Source organism: Caretta caretta, chromosome 4, assembly GCF_965140235.1.
Source record: "Caretta caretta isolate rCarCar2 chromosome 4, rCarCar1.hap1, whole genome shotgun sequence".
In the NCBI taxonomy this organism is placed as follows: Eukaryota; Metazoa; Chordata; order Testudines; family Cheloniidae; genus Caretta; species Caretta caretta.
The window spans coordinates 123432361-123456045 of NC_134209.1; the positions used below are offsets into that span (position 1 = coordinate 123432361).

General features: G+C 42.2%; 1 protein-coding gene across 2 annotated transcripts in view; it reads left to right on the top strand.

Moving 5' to 3' along the window:
- Positions 1–23379, top strand: part of FBXL5 (F-box and leucine rich repeat protein 5) — a 54204-nt gene extending 30825 nt beyond the window's left edge. For both annotated transcript variants that reach the window (XM_048848815.2, XM_048848814.2), the window contains exons 9-11: positions 7920–8642; positions 11435–11583; positions 22182–23379. In XM_048848815.2, coding sequence (XP_048704772.1) covers positions 7920–8642; positions 11435–11583; positions 22182–22258 — 949 coding nt within the window. In that variant the 3' untranslated portion in view covers positions 22259–23379. The remainder of the gene's footprint in view (positions 1–7919; positions 8643–11434; positions 11584–22181) is intronic.
- Positions 23380–23685: the final 306 nt, after the last annotated feature.

Below are 23685 nucleotides of genomic sequence, written 5' to 3' on the forward strand. Positions count from 1 at the left end.
CAATCCCAAGCTCAAGCCATAAGGCGGAGGCTCCAGCACTGTCAATGTACGATTCATCAGCTCATATCTGTGGTTGGTCAGGGTCAGGATACACACCCATTGGTTTGTCCACGAGAGCCTGACCATTCGTACTTGTCGGATGAAAATGACCCAGTACTCAGGGTTCTTCTGACAACATAGTTAAGAGCTATCCCTAACAGGGCTTCTAAAGTCTTCCAAATGTCTTCATGAACCACAGTGTTGCTAAGTTTCAGAGGAACAGCCGTGTTAGTCTGTATTCGCAAAAAGAAAAGGAGTACTTGTGGCACCTTAGAGACTAACCAATTTATTTGAGCATGAGCTTTCGTGAGCCACAGCTCACTTCATCAGATGTGTACCGTGGAAACTGCAGCAGACTTTATATACACACAGAGAATATGAAACAATACCTCCTCCCACCCCACTCTCCTGCTGGTAATAGCTTATCTAAAGTGATCAACAGGTGGGCCATTTCCAGTACCCCACATGGGGCCCACCTTCACGCTCTTATGATACCGTCCACTGACCTTGCTTGGGCCCTTGGGATTAATATCTTCATGTGCCAGCGTATGAGGATCCTGGATATCACTGCCAATAATAGCCGAAGTCCCCACAGAAGCACTTGTTAAGGAGGAACAGTGGGAACCACTGGATCCCCTGGCAGTGCTTTCTTCATCCTTCCAGATGAGGCAGTGACAGTAGCTTTTCCCTCACCACCAGATGATTACAGGCAGTGCCGTGGCCTCCTGAGGAGGATGGCTTAATCTCTTCAAGTCCCACTACAGTTGATTCAGGATCTTACCCAAAAATTCCTGGATTTTCTCCAAGCTATGGCTTCCTCTAAAGTGGTGTGCCCCATGAACAGGGTCCTATTGAAGCTTTGTAAAACAATTTGGCACATTCCTGCTACTTGTGCCCTGCCCCTGAGGAGGGCTTAAAAGAAATATTTTGTTCGTTCCCAAGGGAGCAGAATATTTGTTTTCCCACCTTTAATCCCAACTCCTTAGTGGGACAAGCTGTCATGGAGTGTCAGCCTGGTTCCACCCCTCCTGACAAAGACACCAAGAGATATCTCTTTAACAGAAAGAACTTTTAATTGGCTAGCCTACTGTTTCACGTAGCAAATTACTAGGCATTGATGTCCAAGTACGACTTCATGAATTGCAATAAGCTGTTAGAATTCTCTAAGTTGCTGAAGGAATTTAGGTCCCAATTTCGGGCCATCCTGGATGGGGGAAATCTGGTTACAGGGTTGACCTTCCAAGCACTTCTGAATGCAGTGGACGCAGCATCATGTTGCATGCCTGCCTCGGTAGTTATGAGATGGGCTTCAGGTTGCAGTCCTTGGGGCTTCCCTAGAATGTTCAGTGATGGTACAGGATTTCTCCTTTGTGGTAACAGTTTTTTGAGTGAAAAGATAGGAGTCACTGCACATTCACAAAGACTTCTGCTCTACCCCAGAGGTGGGCAAACTACAGCCTGCGGGCCACATCCAGCCCGCAGGATCCTCCTGCCCGGCCCCTAGGCTCCTGGCCCGGGAGGCTAGCTCTCGGCCTCTCCCCTGCTTTCCCCCCTCCCCCGCAGCCTCAGCGTGCCACGCCACGCTCTGGGCAGCTCGGCAGCACAGTTTCAGAGGCACAGCCTGACCTGGTGCTCTGGGCGGCGCGGCTGTAGTGCCGCCAGCCACCAGTGCTCCAGGCAGCGCAGTCAGGGGGCATGGGGGTTGGATAGAGGGCAGGGGAGTTGGGGGTGTTGATAGGGGCCGGGTGGTCAGAGGGCGGGGAACAGGGAGCTTGGATGGGGCATGGGTCTGGTGGTGGGGGCAGTCATGAAGTGGGGGGTTGGGTGGGGCGGCAGGGGTCAGTCGGGGTGGGAGGTCCAGGAGGGGATGGAGAGCAGGGGCTGGTGGATGGGGTAGGAGTCCTGGGGGTGAGAAGGGGGGGGGGCGGCGTTGGATAGGAGGCGGGAGCTGGGCCACGCAATCATCCACACAGCCTCCCCTAACTAGCTCTCCATACAATTTTGGAAACCTGATGTGGCCCTCAGGCCAAAAAGTTTGCCCGCCCCTGCTCTACCCTCTGCTATTTGGGGATATATACCCTGGCACCCCTGAGGAAATATTCCAGGCTGCTGCCTCTGGTTAGCACACACCACCTCAGTCATTTTTCCATCAAGGGATCTAGGAGCCCCTTAGAAAATGACAGAAGGTGCATCGTGGGCAGGCACTCCACACCACCGCCCTCCCCTCTTCAGTTCCTAACTGCCTACCAAGAGGCATTTTGATGGGATACTTGAGAGCCATCAACTAGTCTCCATACCACCTGTTATCTCCACTCCTTTTGGTGGATGCCTGGCCTGTTTCCTCCTGAGGTGGCACCTTATCACATAGGACAAATGGATTTTCGACATCACCTCAACTGGCTGCATCCTAGAGGTCTTGTCTGACCCCCTGCTCCTGGCCCTCCCTCCTCATCCCTTTTCAGGGACTCCTCTCATGAGAGGATTCTCAAACTGGAGGAGGACTCCCTAATCCAGTTGGGGACAAGACAGCCTGTGCCCTCTCCTCACAAGATGAAGGGCTTTTACTCAAGATACTTCCTCACCTCCCAAAAGAACGGGGGCTGGAGACCCATCCTGGACCAAACAGCTGAGTGTCTGCTTCATTCAGTGATATTCCCTGGCCTCAGTAATCTCCTCCACAAACAAAGGTGACTAGATTGTTTCTCTCTATCTGAAAGATGCATATTTTCATTTGGACCGTCGCCTAGCTTGAAGGAGATTTCTTCATTTCACTGTAGGTCCAGAGCACTTTCAGTACAGTGTGTTCCCCTTTTGCCTATTGATGGTCCTGAGAGTTTTTGTGAAGGTACTTAGAGTGGTGGGTGTGTACCTCCACAAACAAGGTGGCCCAATATTTCCCCACCTGGATGATTGTATCAGGAAGTGCAAGCAAAAGTCACCTCACTTGAACTATCTTATGCTTTTGGGCTTCAGGTAAATTCAGAAAAACCACCTTACCCCTCCCCTGCCTTCACAAATTACACAACTTAGTGGAGTGAAACTGAACTTGATCATGGCAAGGGCCTCAAGACTGATTCCTCACAATGACGGACCTGGTCGCCCAGCTTCATCTCAGCCCTCAGAGGGTGGTCTGTTCCTGCTTAGGCCTACGGGTTTGGCTGAGGTTGGTCTATGTACCAAGCAGGGACTCTTTGGACAAGAAGGTCTTGCTCCTCCAGAACGTGTTGCCATTACTTATTTAATGGGGGACCAAGAACAAAGTGTGTGTTGGGGTCCTCTTTATTTCTAAACCACCTACAAAAACACTCATCATGGCTGTCTGCCTTCTGGGATGGGAAGCACACTTATTCAGCCAGACAGCTTGGCATTCCTGGTCCCTGTAGGAATCCAGGCTACATCTCAATCTTCTTGAGCTTCAGGCGGTACACAAAACATGCAAGATGTTCCTACCCCTTATTTGGTTTGCTCATATACAGGTAAGCTCAGACATGGCCATTGTCTATAACATAAACAAACAGGGAGGCTCAAGATCCATCCCAGGCTGCAAACAGGCGGTCCAGCTCTGGAACTGATGTATACCTCATCAGATTACCCTCTCAGCAGTAGTGGGAGCTCCACCCATCAGTAGCGCAGTACATCTTTCATCCATGAGATGTCCCATCCTGGGAGCTTTTTGCAATTCAGTGGAATGAAAAGGGCTTTACAGAGTGGCTCTGGGCCTCAGCTCCAGAGGGGATGGCTTCTTAGTCTGGGGGTTGGACCTGCTGATGTACTGCTTCCCTCCCATCCTCTTACAACTCTGTGTCCTCAGAAGAATCAAGCTGGACAGGGCTGCAGTGATCCTGATATCTCCCTGGTGCCTGAGACCGTTCTGGTTCACCACCATCCTGCAGTTGACCTCATGCCCATGCATTCACATACAACTGTTCCCGGACCTACTGTCTCAGAAAAAAGACAAGATCAGCCACTTCCACCTGCACCTTGGCTTCTCTCTATCTGGTGGCATAGTTCTTGGATGGACAATTCATAGGATGTCCAGTCTGTCCTGAACAATAGCAGGAGACTATCTACAGAGAAGTGATTCTCCCTGTGGAGTGATCAGCACCACTTAAAATCTTGAGGAATCAGGAATCCATGTAATCGTGGAATATCTTCTCTCGATGAAGACAGCTGGCCTATGCATCAGTTCCATAAGTGTATGTTTGGTGGTTATTTATATATACTTTCTATTCTTTAGTGTTTACTACTGTGAAGTTCCTGTAGGGTATCATAAGGACATTCTCTCTAGTATCTAAATCTCCTCATACCTGGGACCTGAACCTCATCCTCACTTACGAGTCCTCATTTGACTCCTGCTCTGTACTAGGAGGACAGGATTAGAATTCAAAATGATCTTGACAAACTGGATAAATGGTCTGATTTAAGTAGGATAAAATTAAAAAAGAACAAATGTTAAGTATTACTTTAGGAGGGCATAATCAGTCCCCACAAATACAAAATGTGAAATGACTATCTAGGAAGGCATACTGCAGAATAGGATCTGTGGGGGTGGGGAGGGGAAGGAGGTGTGTTAGTGGGTCACAAACTAAATATGGGTCAACAATATAATACTTTTCCACACAAAAAGCAAATATCATTCTGGGATGTATTAGCAGGAGTGTTATAAGCAAAACATGAGAAATAATTCTTCTTCTCTACTCGGCACTGATAAGGCCTCAACTGAAGTATTATGTCCAGTTATAGACACCACACTTCAGGAAAGATGTAGACAAATTGGAGAAAGTCCAGAGAAGAGCAACAAAAATGATTAAAGGTCTAGAAAACATGACCTTTGTGGAAAGATTGAAAAAATTGTGTTTGTTTAGCGTGGAGAAGAGAGAACTGAGGTGGAGACAAAAGTACGTAAAAGGTTATTATAAAGAGACAGGTGATAAATTGTTCTTAACCACTGAGGACAGGGCAAGAAGTAATGGGCTTAAATTGCAGCAAGGGGAGATTTAGGTTAGACATTAGGAAAACTTCCTAACTGTCAGGATAATTAAGCACTGGAGCAAATTACTAGGGAGGTTGTGGAGTCTGTCATTAGAGGTTTTTAAGAACAGGTTGGACAAACATCTGTCAGAGATGGTCTAGATAGTACTTAGTCCTGTCTCAGTGCAGGGGACTGGACTAGATGTATCAAGGTCCCACCCAGTCCTACATTTCTATGAAGGTTGCCTTCCTGATGGTGATTACCTTTGCTAGGAGAATAGGTGAGCTTGGGGCCCTTCTGCTGGATCATCCGTACATGGTCTTTCACAGAGATAAAGTATCTTTGAGGTTGCATCCCAAGTTCATCCCTAAATTGCCTTCTGAATTTCACCTCATCTTCTGGTGTTCTATCCCAAGCCTCAGCATAGCACAGGGGACAGATAGCTCCACTCACTGGATATATGCAGGACTCTAGTCTTATCCTCGCATGGGACAAGACCCTTTCTTTGAAGTCTTCAAGATTGTTCGTCACTATTGCTGAAAGAAAGAAAGGGGAAATTTTCTTTTCCCAAAGACTTTCAAAACTGCAGCCTCCCGTTTTTACAGTCCTATGGAAGCCCTTCAACTTCAGGCTGTCAGGAGCCACTCAACTAGACCCCAAGCAGCTTTAGTGGCTTCCCTACTGGGAATTCCTCTCTCAGAAATATGTAGAGCAAGGGCTCCATTTACACTTTCACCAGGCATTATGTCCTAATTTAAGCTTTGGCTGAAGATATTTCCTTTTGGTTCAGCAATCCTTCAGTCTGTGGTTCAGAACGTTTCCTGCAACCCTCCTCCTCAATGAGCACTTCTTGGGAGTCACCCCAGTGAATAACCATAAGCACCAGCATTTAAAGAAGAAAGCAAGGTTACTTACCTTATAGTAACTGGAGTTCTTTGAGATGTGTGTTCCCTATTGGTATTCACAACCTGCCCTCCTTCCCTTCTGCTTTATTTTCTTGTGATTCGCGGTTGAGAAAGCATTGAGAGGTGGTTGGTCCACTCCGCCCCTCATGTCCTCGTTGGGAGGATGAGGAGGCATAGTGTGCAGATATGGACCAATGGACATGGCTATTGAAGAACTTCTGGGTGCATAGAGCACATTTGCACCCACACTGAATACACATAGGGCCTATACATCTCAAAGAACTCCGGTTATTGTAAGGTAAGTATCCTTCCTTTCATGTAGTAGTCAAGAGTGTCTCGGGTTTTTTCCCTGTAGCTCTAGAGCTGACATAGTTTGTAATGCTTAGAGCACTAATTGTAAGAGGGTTCAAATACTGCATTATAATCAGGTATCATGGACCCCTTTGCTTGGGTGGAGTTCTGTTGATTTCAGTTTTACAGATGAGGCTGTAGAAGTTCCATTGGCGTCATTGCGGCTTTGTTTGGATGCGGGGCCTGCACTAATAGATCCTGCTACAGTATCGGGCTAAAATTGCATGTTCTAACAGCATATATGTCATAAGTGAGGGGCTAATGAAGGTTACAAGCTCTGAGAGTTATGCTGGTGGAACATGTAACGTCTGAGCGAAAGATTCTTTAGCACAACATTTAAAGTCTGTTTCAAATGTCAAGCTGGTGGCAATACTCTGTCACGTGCTAAAATATGTCATTGCTTCTTCACGGCCATATAGAACTTCCATGAGGGATGCTGACCCTCTGGAAGTTATTCACTTGCAGAGCTTGTAACTCCTATGAAATTTGTCAAGCGTTTGAAAGTTACAGTCCTTGCCAAGGTACTTGGAAGGTTTCAACTTACGTTTTTTACCTTTCCTAATTTTTAATTAGGAAACTATTTGTACTAGTCCTAAATGTGATTTAGTACATCTAAATAAATTTGAGCTTTCAGGGCAATTTATTTTTAGTTATGGGTGGGCAAAAAAGAACATCTTTACTCCAACAATGGAAAAAATAAGCACATTTTTAGAAGTCCATAATTCAAAAATGACTTCCTTCATTAATGTAAAAAAAAAAAAAAGAAATCTTTTGTTTAAGACTAAAGTTGAGAAATTTCAGGCTAAAAGGTGTGAGATTTTTTTTGTTGTCAAAAGACCAAATTGTTTCCAGTGCAAGGTCTAATCTTTCAGCTTCAATTATGGAGTCGTATTGTGACGCTAATATGCTCCTAGAGCTTCTGGAATCCAAATATCCTATGTTTTAAATACTTTACTAAAGTGGAATGCAAGGGAATCGAGAGGAGGATATATATTAAATACACTAATACAAACAACAGCCAAGCTTGAAAAACTGTAACTGTAGGAATTATAACAACTAAGAACTATTAGTGCTAAAGACTTAAAAACAAGAGCCCAATCTCTTATTTTCCGATGTCAGAGTATAATATCTCTTCCACGTTCGCCAGCTCGCTCAAGCCATTGCGTGATCTTGCAGTGTTCAAGTTGCTTGCGAATTTCCAGTAGATTAGGACAGCTCTTTTGGAAACTATGTCAACAAGAACTGCTTTTGAGAATTGTTCAACCACAGAGATTTCCAGTAGCTTCACTTCGTCTTACAAATCATTTTGGAAATTATTAAACAGTTGTTGTGGACCTCTTACTTAGTGTTTTAAATAACATTACTGTGCATGTTTCATTCCATGTTTCTTTAGATATCCTTACTCTTTTTGGGCATTTATAAAAGTACTTCTCACTGTAGTATGAGTGCCAAATCATATTTTTTAATTTAACTGTTTTCTTCTTTCCCTTCAGAGCTGAGACACGTGTAGTATAAACACTTAATGAATTAATTTCAATATCTAATTTCTCTACAAAAGTCAGGAAACTACTTACCTGCCTTTGTTTGTTCATTAAGAGCCTTTACAAACATACATAGAACTGTATGTTCAATTAATCCTTTTCTGATTTCAGTTGGTCGTGGGTTGGTTGTTGTCAGAGTCTTCGCCATCTTGATCTGTCTGGTTGTGAAAAAATCACAGATGTGGCCATGGAGAAGATTTCCAGAGCTTTGGGAATCTTATCAGCCCACAACAACAAAGGAGTTCTGAAAAGTTGCAGAAACCGAAGTGCAAAGACTGTATGGAGAAATAAAGACATTACCATGCAGTCCAACAGGAAGTACAGTTTGCATGATATAACTAATGAACCTCTTATCAAGGAAGAAGGTAATGAGCACTATTGGACTAAACCTGTCAGCTCAGAAAGTTTCAGCTCTGCCTATGTATGGATGCTAGATGCAGATGATCTGGCTGATATTGAAGATGCTGCTGTGGGGCGACGCAGAAATATTGAGGGACTTTGTGTGGTGGAACCAGCATCCAGTCTTAGTTGTTCAGCATCTTGTTACAATAAAGACATTGTTGGACTAAGGACTAGTGTCTGTTGGCAGCAGCATTGTGCTTCTACTGCCTTTACTTATTGCAGTCACTCATTTTGTTGTGCTCGGATGGCACTAAGAACTATACAAGCACTTCCAGAGTCCTCTGCACTGTGTAAAAAAACAACAAGGACTAGACAGTCAGAGGGAAAAGACTTTGCATACTCTGGGAGTGAAAAATCAGACCAAGAGACTGCACGAGTTCTTCAGTTCCTCAGTCTGTCTGGATGTTATCAGATCACAGACCACGGTCTCAGGTAAGTAGCCATTTTTGAGCTACTGCAGTCATCAAAGAGAATTTCCTAGCTTTCAAGGAAGAAAAAGCTATCAAATGTGATGAGGAAGGCACCAGGGTCAAATTAGGCGTGCAAGATGAGATCGTATGTCGTTCTTATAAAAATAAGAAACATTATGAAATGTATTAATTCAAAGTGCTCCCTGTTCAGAGATGCATAGCAATAGTTACATGATGACTGAATTTTAATAGCCTGATGTACATAATATTTTCCTAGTAGTGATTGTGGGAGAGGTTTAAAGCTTAGCTTTTATGTAGTTACTTTTCAAGTTTTATGACTTAATATAATTTTGGCTTCGTGGCACTTGATCTAAGCGGTAGCTTTTCCCTGGAAGAAAGAATTTTTGAATCCTCAGAAGATATGTAATTTTATCTGTCTGAAGGTGCATCAGTATTTTATGCACAGCAGTTTTAGGTGGGTTTTGGAATCAATCCTTAGAAGTATACATATCTTCAGCAAGAGATTAATGGCTGGTTCATTGGCTTACTGTGTGAAAACCTGAATAGCTAGAGTAGTGTCTCCTTTAAAAATGTTCATGTATAGTATTGGGCATAATTCTGTATGTAAACAAGAACAAGTTGTATATGAGATGATATATAGTGCATAGCAAATGAAGCTTGACATGGACATTAAGGACTTGGTGCCAATAGTTTAGCGAAGACTTAAAAAAATCATTTCTGAACATGCAGCATCGCAGTCTCCTTAGACTTCAGTCAAACAAGGCTTGCTCTCTGTGGCATCACAGTACATATTTCCAGACTCATGAGCTGCTGTTCTCTCTAAATATTTATTATAAAGTGTCTGTCGAGTTTGAAAATTTTCCCATTGGCCTGATTTTCAGAGGTGTGAGCAACGCATTCCTCTCATTGGTTTCAGTTTGCATATAGACTCTTAAATACAGGTTTAGGAATCCAGGTTTTAAATCTGAGTGTATAAAGGCTCGCATTAAGCAGATAATTAAACACTACAACCTAAATGAATGTAGCATTAAGAATGCATTGTTTAAAATAATTAAAAGTTGGGGTTGCAATAGCCACTTTAATTTAGTCTGACTGCGTATGTGTAATAATTTCTATTCTTGTTTAAAAACATACGTAAAATTTCAGTTTTTACTTAAATTAAAAGGAGCACCTATCATTTGCTCTAGCTATCTTTGACCATATCACCATAAATGTGTATATATTGAATGAAACATTTACACAATACCTAGAGAAGGCACTGAATCAAAACTCTTGATCTTATTGTGCCTGGATTTAGGACAAGTTCAAATCTGGCCCTGAACTTTGCAGTGTGGTACTATTTCTGCACCAACAGATGCTGAGGTGAATCTAATTCACAGTGGCTAGTTTTGTGGTACTTATTCTGCAAAACATCCGTTGAGTTCACTTCTTAAATGCCTGTCATCCAATAACGAAGTATAAAATAGCACAAAGATCAACTTTGTTATAAAATGTGGAATCACCTGTTCTTAAAATCAAAAAGGTGTGCTTATTAGGGAATAGTGCCACATTGTATTACAAAAAACAGTACTTGAGTTAAGTTCAGACTTGCAACTTTAAAGTTAAAAAGAACAGGAGTACTTGTGGCATCTTTGAAACTAACAAACTTATTTGAGCATAAGCTTTCTTGGGCTACAGCCCACTTCATCGGATGCATAGAATGGAACATAAAGTAAGAAGATTGTGTGTGTGTGTGTGTACACACACGCCCCCCTTCTTACTATATGTTTCATTTTATGCATCCGATGAAGTGGGCTGAAGCCCATGAAAGCTTATGCTCAAATAAATTTGTTAGTCTCTAAGGTGCCACAAATACTCCTGTTCTTTTTACGGATACAGACTAACATGGCTGCTACTCTGAAACCTAGCTTTAAAGTTGTTCTCCTCTGTTAAAACGAGAGACTACACCAATGTTAAATGAAGGTTCTGTGTGCAGATCAGTGGGCTCTGTAGAGGAACTGCACCTTTCTCTTGTGTAGCGAGAGGACCTGGACACAATCTGTTAAACTTCTGGAAGTTACTCTCTGGAGATAAGGAATTGGGAACAGTTCCACAAGTTAGGGAATTGAGCATCTCTGGCTAAAGTAATATGTGTTTGGGAGACATCGTTTGGCTCTGGGTTTTCTGAAAAAGGAAGTCTGACTTCTAGCCCCAACTGGGCAACGGACAGTTACTATCTGGATTGAGCCCTGGTCGGAGTTCAGATGTTCGTGCAGAGCTGAGGGAGGAATTTTGTTCTGGTCTGTGCTGGCTCTAATCTTATAACAGGCAGAACTCCAACCGACTCAGCCTAGTTACTTGGGCAGTCTGGAGCTTCCCTTTCAAAGGAAAAGAGTGGCAAAAATGGGACCTGATGTAAGGAGGAGAAAGAAGAAGCTCTAGTTTCTTGTTTTTCTAATTGCCTTACATAATAACTTTGCTTTAGCATCTGCAGTAGACACTCCTTGTAATAAGCAGGGGGAAGCTCAGGTAATAATATAAATGCTAAAGTAAGTGCATCTAATTATTGAATACAAAATTGGCAAGTTCAAGGCTGACCACTGCATTAGTGACTCCTTTGATTTTTATAAAAAGAATACTTGAGCATTGACGTAGGAGTGTTGACATAGGGCATCACCTTCCTTTGTGTCAATGCTAACATTGCTTGATTTTAGAAAATCCATGAACTTGGCAACGCAGCTGAAGCATCTGCGTTGACGGCAATCCAGTTCTTTGTTCTGTCTTAACACGTTTTGACTTTCTCTTTGATCATAGGGCGTTGACCCTGGGAGGAGGACTGCCACATTTGGAACACCTTAATCTCTCGGGTTGTCTTACTATAACTGGTGTGGGCCTGCAGGATTTGGTTGCTGCATGCCCTTCTTTAAACGATGAACACTTTTACTACTGTGACAACATTAACGGTAATGTCATTTTGTAAAGTACATGATAACTTTTGGGGGCTCAAAGTTGTTTGATTTAGGGAATTTTTAAACTTTTTTTTTTGTAGAACAGTGAGTTCTGTGGTTTATCAGGTTAGCCTTTGCCTCAGTTTCTTCTGTGTTACACTGGATTTTTAAAAATTTCAAATCGTTTGTGAGCATATATATTGTATAGGTGAGTATTTGTGATTCCTTGTATCTTGCATCTAAATTAAATGTAAGTAACAAAGGATGGAAATACCTCTCAGGTTTATCAGTTATCCTCAGCACAATGAACAACCACAAATAAACCCCAAACCCTCAGTGGGATTGCTTTCTTATGGTAGTGACTGTAGTCATGTGGGCCCATGAGACTAAGGCTAAGTGCTAGTAGCACGGAGGAGAGAGATCATGTTGGTCAATGTGCAGAACAGTCCATAATACTAGAGCATTGATGTACATGTGTTCACACAGGGCATCTCCTTCCCTTGTGGTCAGTGCTAATGTTGCTAATGCTGAGATCCTTTGTACGTCGCACTTCCTCCTTTGTGGAAGATGTGGTGCTCTTTGCCCCTTACAAGCTCACAGCGGTACCAAGATCATGAATTAGGCTTTGTACAGAGAATTAGGTTCCAGCTTCACATCAGAGAAACTGGATGGTTGGTTTGTAACTGAGTATAATTGAAGGGTTTGGGTTTCTCTGAGGGGAATGTTTGACTTTCCCATTTTTACTTTAGTTATCCCCCTTGCCTGTTCTCAATGCTGACTCCTCTGCATCCACTTCTACCCTCTTTATGCTAATGAGGAGGCAGAGAAGGCACATTGAATAGATGTAGGCTACCTTCAATGACCCTATATGCCCACTTTGATAGCATTGAGAGGTGTATTGCCTAGGAGAACAGATGCAGCTATTGTTATGCATTTAGTGTAGTAGAATGAGTGTCTTATGACCATTTTTTTTAAAAAAAAAAAAAGCTTTTGTCATCTTCCCTGGACTGTTTACAAATATACCTTGTAAAGATTTCTTCATCACTACTGTCTTTGTTAAATGTGGATTTTGAGGACATGCTATAAAGGACAGGTCCTTAGATAATACATAGAGGAGTAAAAAGAAAAGGAGTACTTGTGGCACCTTAGAGATTAACCACTTTATTTGAGCATAAGCTTTCATGAGCTACAGCTCACTTCATCGGATGCATACTGTGGAAACTGCAGAAGACATTATATACACAGAAACCATGAAACAATACCTCCTCCCACCCCACTCTCCTGCTGGTAATAGCCCATCCAAAGTGATCACTCTCTTTACAATGTGTATGATAATCAAGGTGGGCCATTTCCAGCACAAATCCAGGTTTTTTCACCCTCCGCCCCCCCTCCCCCCCACAAACTCACTCTCCTGCTGGTAATAGCCCATCCAAAGTGACCACTCTCTTTACAATGTGTATGATAATCAAGGTGGGCCATCTCCAGCATAAATCCAAGTTTAACCAGAATGTCGGGGGGTCGGGGGAGGGAGGAAAAAACAAGGGGAAATAGGCTACCTTGCATAATGACTTAGCCACTCCCAGTCTCTATTTAAGCCTAAATTAATAGTATCCAATTTGCAAATGAATTCCAATTCAGCAGTTTCTCGCTGGAGTCTGGATTTGAAGTTTTTTTGTTTTAAGATAGCGACCTTCATGTCCATAATTGCGTGACCAGAGAGATTGAAGTGTTCTCCGACTGGTTTAGGAATGTTATAATTCTTGACATCTGATTTGTGTCCATTTATTCTTTTACGTAGAGACTGTCCAGTTTGACCAATGTACATGGCAGAGGGGCATTGCTGGCACATGATGGCATATATCACATTGGTGGATGTGCAGGTGAACGAGCCTCTGATAGTGTGGCTGATGTTATTAGGCCCTGTGATGGTGTCCCCTTAATAGATATGTGGACACAGTTGGCAACGGGTTTTGTTGCAAGGATAGGTTCCTGGGTTAGTGGTTCTGTTGTGTGGTATGTGGTTGTTGGTGAGTATTTGCTTCAGGTTGGGGGGCTGTCTGTAGGCAAGGACTGGCCTGTCTCCCAAGATTTGTGAGAGTATTGGGTCATCCTTCAGGATAGGTTGTAGATCCTTAATAATGCGTTGGAGGGGTTTTAGTTGGGGGCTGAAGGTGACGGCTAGTGGCGTTCTGTTATTTTCTTTGTTAGGCCTGTCCTGTAGTAGGTGACTTCTGGGCAAACTGGACAGTCTCTGCGTAAAAGAATAAATGGACACAAATCAGATGTCAAGAATTATAACATTCCTAAACCAGTCGGAGAACACTTCAATCTCTCTGGTCACGCAATTACAGACATGAAGGTCGCTATCTTAAAACAAAAAAACTTCAAATCCAGACTCCAACGAGAAACTGCTGAATTGGAATTCATTTGCAAATTGGATACTATTAATTTAGGCTTAAATAGAGACTGGGAGTGGCTAAGTCATTATGCAAGGTAGCCTATTTCCCCTTGTTTTTTCCTCCCTCCCCCGACCCCCCGACATTCTGGTTAAACTTGGATTTATGCTGGAGATGGCCCACCTTGATTATCATACACATTGTAAAGAGAGTGGTCACTTTGGATGGGCTATTACCAGCAGGAGAGTGAGTTTGTGGGGGGGAGGGGGGGCGGAGGGTGAAAAAACCTGGATTTGTGCTGGAAATGGCCCACCTTGATTATCATACACATTGTAAAGAGAGTGATCACTTTGGATGGGCTATTACCAGCAGGAGAGTGGGGTGGGAGGAGGTATTGTTTCATGGTTTCTGTGTATATAATGTCTTCTGCAGTTTCCACAGTATGCATCCGATGAAGTGAGCTGTAGCTCACGAAAGCTTATGCTCAAATAAATTGGTTAATCTCTAAGGTGCCACAAGTACTCCTTTTTCTTTTTGCGAATACAGACTAACACGGCTGTTACTCTGAAACCTGACATAGAGGAGTGTTTCACTTCTCTAAAATGTGAGCAGTTATTGTCTCAGAATGATAGATATATACTTGCCCAATCCTCTAACCCTTCTCTTTGTACTACCTTGATTGATGGGGCTAAACTGGGGGGGGAATCTTGATGGTTAGATGAACTAGTGAGTGTATATACTATATTATTTATATTTTGGTAATCCCCAAAAACTTCACTCAGAATTGAGTCCCACTGTACCTGATGCAGTACAAATTCATATGAAGTTCCTGCTCCTAACGACCTGTATTCTGATATAGTCAAGTTACAACAAGTAAGTGTAACAAAAGAGGAGGGCAGGAGAGGAGAATGAGGGTAATATTGATGAGATCAGAGTTATATAAGCTAACTGTGCATGATTTGATGGTTCTGAATTATTTAAATATTCTTTAAAAATCAACAATCCCCACTGGCTCGCTGTCTCTTTTGTATATGTAACTTCATCTGTATAGTGCTTTTCATCCTGAAGGCATGTTACTTTAGTTCTGAGGTGGAACTTGGCAGAGCTTTAACAGTAGAAGCAAAGCTCAACTGACAAGTTGAGGTTCTAATCCAACTGCCATTGAAGTTGATGGAAAGACTTGCATTGACCTCAGCTGGAGTTGGATTGGGCCCTAATGCTGGAGATGAAGGTAAATATTTTAAGAAAACCCACCCTTGCTCACTATTCCAATACTTACTTATGCCCTGCATCTCGGCTACTGCACCCTCTTTTCTCAGGCTTCCTCAGTGCTCTCATTGCTTCCCTCCATTGGATCCAGGATGCAGCTGCTCAAATGATCTTCCTTGTCGGTTAATCTGATCATGTCAGCCTCCCCCGTTTAAATTCCTAAGCGATTTCCTGTTCTGCACAATGTCTTTTTCAAAGGCCTGTGCAAACCTGGCTCCTACATCTCTAGTTGCTTATGTCATTCCCCTCTCTTCCTCCATTCTGCCAGTGATGCCAGCCTTGATGACCTGTTCATGTGCTTTACCTGCCACTGTTTCCATGTCTTCTTCCACTTCCACCCCAATGCATGGAACACCTTCCTAAATCTAGTCTACCAAGACACAACAGTCTCTTCAACTCCTCCCAGCCCATTAAGTCTTGGTTCTTTTATGATGCTCACAAGAAATGAGTCGTCTTATTTAAAAAAGAAACAAACAACAAAAAATAACACCTGAAAACCAAAAAGTGCTGCTTATTGTGACAGAGATGTATGTACATGCCCAAGTTTGAGTAATTTTGCAATCCTACTGCTCTAGTACTGGTCCTTACTCTCACTTACTGCATCATACCTAAAATTAGATTATAAAATCTTCAGGGCAGAGACTATGTCCTTCTGTTTGTTCTGTAAAGCATCCAGCACGTTTTTGGAGGCTGTGTAAACAATTACTACATCAGGGGTAATTTAGGGAGACAAAATGTAATTGCCTAAATTGCTCTTACTCTTAGGAGAGATGTCATGATCTCCTATACCAGTGGTTCTCAACCTTTACTGACGACTGTACCCCTTTCAGGAGTCTGATTTGTCTTGCATACCCCCAAGTTTCACCTCACTTAAAAACTACTTGCTTATAAAATCTGACATAAAAGTACAAAATGTCACACTTTATTACTGAAAAATTGCTTGCTTTTTCTCATTTTTACCATATAATTATAAAATCAATTGGAATATAAATATTGTACTTGCATTTCAATATATAGATCAGTATAAACAAGTCATTGTCGGTATGAAATTTTAGTTTGTACTGACTTCGCTAGTGCTTTTTATAGAATCATAGAATATCAGGGTTGGAAGGGACCTCAGGAGGTCATCTAGTCCAACCCCCTGCTCAAAGCAGGACCAATCCCAACTAAATCATCCTAGCCAGGGCTTTGTCAAGCCTGCGCTTAAAAATATCTAAGGAGGGAGATTCCACCACTCCCTAGGTAATGCATTGCAGTGTTTCACTACCCTCCTAGTGAAAAAGTTTTTCCTAATATCCAACCTAAATCTCCCCCCACTGCAACTTGAGACCATTACTCCTTGTCCTGTCATGTGCTACCACTGAGAATAGTCTAGATCCATCCTCTTTGGAGCCCCCTTTCAGGTAATTGAAAGCAGCTATCAAATCCCCCCTCATTCTTCTCTTCTGAAGGCTAAACATCCCCAGTTCCCTCAGCCTCTCCTCATAAGTCATGTGTTCCAGTCCCCTAATCATTTTTGTTGCCCTCCGCTGGACTCTTTCCAATTTTTCCACATCCTTCTTGTAGTGTGGGGCCCAAAATTGGACACAGTACTCCAGATGAGGCCTCACCAATGTTGAATAGAGGGGAACGATCACTTCCCTCAGTCTGCTGGCAGTGCCCCTACTTATACATCCCAAAATGCCATTGGCCGCCTTGGCAACAACGGCACACTGTTGACTCATATCCAGCTTCTCATCCACTGTAACCACTAGGTCCTTTTCTGCAGAACTGCTGCCTAGCCATTCGGTCCCTAGTCTGTAGCAGTGCATTGGATTCTTCCGTCCTAAATGCAGGACTCTGCACTTGTCCTTGTTGAACCTCATCAGATTTCTTTTGGCCCAATCCTCTAATTTGTCTAGGGCCCTCTGTATCCTATCCCTACCCTCCAGCGTATCTACCTCTCCTCCCAGTTTAGTGTCCTCTGCAAACTTGCTGAGGGTGCAATCCACACCATCCTCCAGATCATTTATGAAGATATTGAACAAAACCAGCCTGAGGACCGATCCTTGGGGCACTCCACTTGATACCGGCTGCCAACTAGACATGGAGCCATTGATCACTACCCGTTGAGCCCGACAATCTAGCCAACTTTCTATCCACCTTATAATCCATTCATCCAGCCCATACTTCTTTAACTTGCTGCCAAGAATACTGTGGGAGACCGTGTCAAAAGCTTTGCTAAAGTCAAGGAACAACACGTCCACCGCTTTCCCCTCATCCACAGAGCCAGTTATCTCGTCATAGAAGGCAATTAGATTAGTCATTTATGTTGATGTACCTCCTGGAAGACCTCTGCGTTGTACACCTGGTTAAGAACCACAGTCCTAAGCTGAGCATAATCAAGACCACAACCTTTTTAGCTGGTGTAAGGGCTTAAAGAGTTAGCCATTGTGTCCCAGCAGCATTCTCATTTGGATAATACATTCTCTTTCATTAAATTTGATCTGCAGTTTCAGTTGGATATTGTATTCTTCATTGCTTATTGAAAACTCGTTAGCGGTGTTGCAGTGTCCTACATTCCACTCCAGAGGCAGCTGCATTCTGTGATTGCTGAAGTTATTCTTATATCACTTCAGTGTTTCTCAAAGTAACTGCAGGAAAATTAATACTTGGCAATAAACTAAACTGTTTGTTTAAAATAACTTAAGTATTTCATACTTTCTCTTCTCATCACTTTATCGTGGATTATTTTGGGGAAGATGTGTTCTGGAATCGTATTGGGGAAAAATCCTCATTCTCAGTCTATTTCAACACACAAAATGGACTCTGAAGTATGGTATTTAGCACATTGTGAATGATGCGGACTTCTCTTTGTCATTTATGGCATTCAGGGGGCTTTACTTTCAACCACAACCAATTTTCAGATCTTTTTTCATAAATGATGCTGCCTGTCCACTGCAGGAGAGTTCCACTCACTTGATTTGGGGGCTCTTTATAGAGGGCCTGGTGGGTCAGTTCTGTAGGCGCATTTGGAGTTTTCAGATTCTCACTTTAAGGCCTGGTCTACACGCAGGTTTTGTATTGGTATAATTGCATCCACGCTAGCCCTTGGGGTTTATACCACCAGGAAAAAAATTGTATGGTTAAATGGCAAGATTCAAGAAGCTATTTGAGCCAAACAGAGATCCTTCAGAAACTGGAAATCCAACCTAAATTAAGCCAACAGAAAGGAACATAAACTATGGAAGATAAAATGTAAGATTGAAATTAGGAAGGTAAAGAGGTAATATGAAGAGCAAGTAGCACACATAAATGGTACTCAGATACAGTGATCCTGATTAAAGAAACAAACAAGAAATTATTTAAGTATATCAGAACTAGGAAGAATGGGAGAGAATCTGTGGGTGGTTCTTCCAGTGCTTGCTCATGTCGATTCCATTCTAGGGGTGTGTGCGACCATGTGCACGGCCGCTGGAGATTTTTGCCTTTACAGTATCCGTAGGGTCGGCTGTAGCACCCTCTTGAATGCCACACCCATGCGTCAGTATGTTAGGCGCTGCCAGCCTTACGCCCTCTAAGTTCCTTCTTATTGCTCGAGCTGGTTAGTCGGAGCACCTTTCCTTTGTCTTGCAAGAGCTATTATCAGTATTTGAGCCTTAAGGCTTTCTAAATAGTTTGTTTACAGTAGTTAATTAATTAGCGTAGTTAAGGATAGAGTCCCAGCAAGGACTTCACCCCAGGTGGGGCATGCCCCGGTCTCTGGGTTTTAAGTCCTGCTCTGATTGTAACAGGCTTATGCTTAGTGACCCCCATAACAGCTGCCTCAAATGCTTGGGGGAATCACATGTGAAGAAGTGTCACATCTGTAAGAACTTTTTCATCCCGGAACTCAAAGAGTGAGACATCCATTTGAGGGCCCTCCTCATGGAGGCTGCTCTCTGCCTGGCATCCGAGCCTTCCCGGCCAGACTCTGCCCTGAGCAGCTTGGCCTCGTTGCGCAGTGTCTGGACCCAGTTCAAGTCAACAACCCACGGAGCCCCATGTCAGCAAAGAGTCAGTATAGGAGGACCGACTAAATATAACTTAATTGGAATTTCAGCTGTTTCACTTTGACAAAGACCTTCAATAGGCTATGAAGTACTTACAGTGTTAGAGGGAAAATACTGTCATTGATTAGGAAATGGCTAAGAAACAGAGTAGGAAAAAAGAGTTAGTTTTCAGCATGGCTTAAGGTTAGTAGGGTACCTTAAAGTTACTGGGACCAGAGGTGGATTATGGTTTTGTGGGGCCCTAGGACAGGGCAAGTGGGGACTCCTCCCCACGTCTTCCGCTTGCAGTCCCCATCGGCCCCCTGGCACTTCTGCCGGGGAAATGGGATCGGGGCATGGAGGCTTTCCCTGGTCCCCGGCAGGAGCTATGGGTGGGATGCGGGGGTGCCCCAATTGGCCGGGGGCCCCAGGCACGGGCCCTGTTGCCCCAGGCACGGGCCCTGTTGCCCCAGGCACGGGCCCTGTTGCCCCAGGCACGGGCCCTGTTGCCCCAGGCACGGGCCCTGTTGCCCCAGGCACGGGCCCTGTTGCCCCAGGGGCTAATCCACCACTGAGTGGGACTATTCTTGTTTTTAATATAGTTGCTAATGATTTGGAAAATAATGAGGTGGTAAAATTTTCAGATGACACTATTTAAGTTAATCAAGAATAGAGGAGATTTTGAGGAACTTCAGAGGGACCTAACAAAGCTAGGAGAATGGGGGAGTGCAGTATCAGATTAAATTGTTTTGACAAGTGAAAGATAATGTACTTTGGAAGGAACACTTGGAACTACTCATATATTTGCTGGGTTTTTTATTAACTGTAACCACTCGGGGACAAAAGCAAGCAGTGTTAACATGCATGAAGAATAGGCTGGAAAACAATATTGAAAGTATACTAATGTCATTTTATAAACTAATGGTATGGTCTCACCTGGAATCCTGTGGTTCTGGTCACATTCTCTCAGACGAGGTCTAGCAGTAATAGTAGGGGTTCAGAGATCATCTAAAATGATGTGTGGCCACAGACTTTACCTCGGGGCAGTGGCAGGAAAGCAGTGGGTACATACTTTAAAGGTGTTGCTGCCCAGAGTATGTTTTCTTCTTCCCCCAACCAACTATCCAAAAGGCACTGTTTCCCTCCTCCACTGCTAAAAGCTAGAGGGTCCCTCACAGTAAGTGCTTAAGATTCAAAGGTCAAGATATGGCACAGTGATTAGGAAGTTTACATTTACTGTAAAATGGCTCTTTGTCATTTTACCTTTTCAGGTCATTGTCTTCCCAGTGATACCTGTTGTTTGTTGATGAACACAAGTTTTTGTTTTCAGCACCGTGGAGCCAGTATCCTGCAGACATGTCAGGTGGATTTTATTCTGCCTTATGCATGAATAAAATTGCTAGCTAAACTCTTTACTCCATATTCTTGCTTGTTGGCATACAGTATGAAGCAGAAAACAGATTTCTAGACACCAGGTTTTGCTTTCAGTGCTGGAACCTACAAAAATCATTTTACTTGGAAGCTTGTTACTTTTAACTTAAGTTACTGTTTGAGAACAAATGGTGTCAAAGACACTCAAATGCTGCTGTCAGTGCATAACTTTTCTGACTGTAATCACATTCTAAAATGTATTAAAAATACATGATATCTCGTGTTTTTGTTTATATTTTCAGTGTATTGAGGGGAAGAGGTGGGTTGTTCTGGAGAGCTTTGCACAATCTCACACTATTTAAACTGAACGTGTGTGGTTGCGTTATGTTGGAAGCCAGACTTAAGTGAATCTCAATGGAAAAAAAAATTGTACATGTCTCTGAAAGGGTAAAATAAAATAATACAGCCATCTCAGATGAAATCCTGTAGTGTGAAAGGTAATGCAGTCAGATTGCTTTCTGTGTTATATGCTATTTTTGATATTTTAATTTAAAGGTGTAACGGTAAGTGAAAGTAAGTGATGCTGGGGTAGAATTTCAATACTAGTGTTTCCTATCTGAATTCATGCAACGTCTGCATGAGAGAAATACAAATGTATAACTTATGAACAAATGACAGATTCTTTAGTTTGGGTAGATCTGAAAATCCATTAAGATCAACAGTACTACTAGTTTGCATTTTTTTATTCTACAGTTTTTGTATGACTACATATGTTTATATGTTAGCTGTAAGGTTATTTTCTTGCAAGGTTGAGTAAAGTTACATTTCAGGTTTTTTAAGTTTATTGAAGTTGACCAGGGTTACATTTTCAATTTATTTTTGCATTCTGACAGTGCCCTAGTTTTTTTCTTCTAAAAAAATTAAATGTAACTTGCAAATAATCTTCTGTATACTTTAATATGTTTGGAAAAGAAATCATGATCTAAAAGCATTCTAAAGGGTGAGGATGCTTTCTGTATGGTCTTGAATGTCAAGTGAGAATTCAGAGGTCTAGCTAATTATGGAAGCATTTCCCAGAAAAAGTTCCAGGCTAAAATCTGCATCCACATAAACAGAACAGGTTTTGAAGAATGTGTATTTGTATAGTGCCACAAGGTTAACAAAGCTGCTTGAGTGATTTAAAAATGGAGGTTAAATGTGTATTCTGAAAATATCCCACTCCTGGCTGCTCATTTTTGGCAGAATGGATATTATTAAATTTGCTGACCCGAAAATGTTGCACATTTCAGCCTGCATTTTGTGATCTCCGAATGTATGTTATTTGGGTGGGACTAAGGCACCGGCCAAGGCATTGTGTGAAGATTTTTCCAGTGCAAAATCCGAAGTATTCAGTGAGATGCATTTAAACAAGGATACTGATGAAGATTTTTTTGAGAATTCTTCAATTCTAAATCTACATTCCTTGGTGCAAAATTAGCTAATTCATAAATAACTAGGTTGCCAGGACTGTCCTAAAGATGAACAAACCCTATTTTCCTCCTTTCACATTTGTTCTGTTTTTATGCAGGTCCTCATGCTGAAACCGCCAGTGGATGCCAGAACTTGCAGTGTGGTTTTCGGGCCTGCTGCCGCTCTGGTGAATGACCCTTGACTTCTGATCTTTCAGTCTACTTCATTTAGCTGAGCAGGCTTCCTTTCATGCACTTTACTTACAGTCCACATATTGTGTTAACAATCCCTTTTGGAGCGTGATTTATTCTGCTAGACCCATCCTCGCCCCACAATTTACAATCTTAATTCTGAGTAAACTGTACAGTGTTGTAACGATCTATCAAGTTTCATTTTGGTTTTAAAGGTGTTGGGTTTTATTTTACTAAATGTATTGGGGATGGGGAAATGCTCATCAGATTTTTTTTCACAATGCCAGTTTTCTCAAAGTTTGGCACTTATACTTCGTTCATTGGATTATTTTGTATTAAGTGAGTGGGATTTACAGTCTTTCATTTTTTAAATCCACAAGTACAATATAAAGCTTCGCAAATAATTTGAAATGTATTTTTTTGCATTTTGATGATGTACATCTTTAGATGTGTTGTTGCTTCCCATTTCCCAAAATCCTTCCTTTATACTGCAAAATTAGGGGAAGATGCTCTTTCCTGTAGCTGCTTTTTTTTTTTTTTTTTTTTTTGTATTTGGGCTTGAAAAGTATATTCAAATAAAACATTCCCATTGACACCACAGTTTTATTTAGCATTTGAAATCTATATAATTTTAAAATGTAATGACAAAATGTACAATGTTGTCAGGCCAATGAATACTGCCCACTTTATGTAGTGGCTCCACAAATCATTTGTATATGTGCTGTATTTACAGAGCAACCCCTTGGGACCCCACATCATCTCCCATTATAAAACCTGTTAAGATGCTGAATTTTGAAAGGGATTTTCAAAGAGTTAAATTTTTAACCATATGAACAAATGTAAAAATAAACAGAGCTTTGAGGATTTTGATGGTGATGAATAATCCACTTTGACTGGAATGCAGGGAATCCAACTGCTGACAAGTGTACATTGGAGTGAGGTTAGGAACCAAATCTTCTGTTAGAAACAAGATCTATAATTTTTATTAATGTGTTACAGGAAAAGATAAAGCATTAATAAATACACTATGTTCTGTATTTACTTACTGCGTGTTACAAGTACCCAAGATTTGAAGGAAGTCTCTCCCTCCGCCCCCAAGCAGTTCAAATAAAGAGGTTACTTTGACTTCTTCATTTAAGTCATGTGTTAAATGTAGGTGGGTGGAAGTGGTGATTTAATAATTCCTTGGAGCTGGCAGGCAGAAATTCCCAAGGAGTCAGTGTGTCTAGTGGCTTGTACAATCATGTTGTTATCTGAATTGTGCTGCTGACCTACAGTGTGAATTTCAGTAACTCATGGACCCTCATACATCCCAGTTTCCCCATCTGTTACTACAGGAGGAAGGTACTTACCTTTATAAAGTTCTGTTAGAGCCTTTGATAAAGATCCTGTACAAGTTCAAAAGGCCCACCATAATTTATAAATGACCAT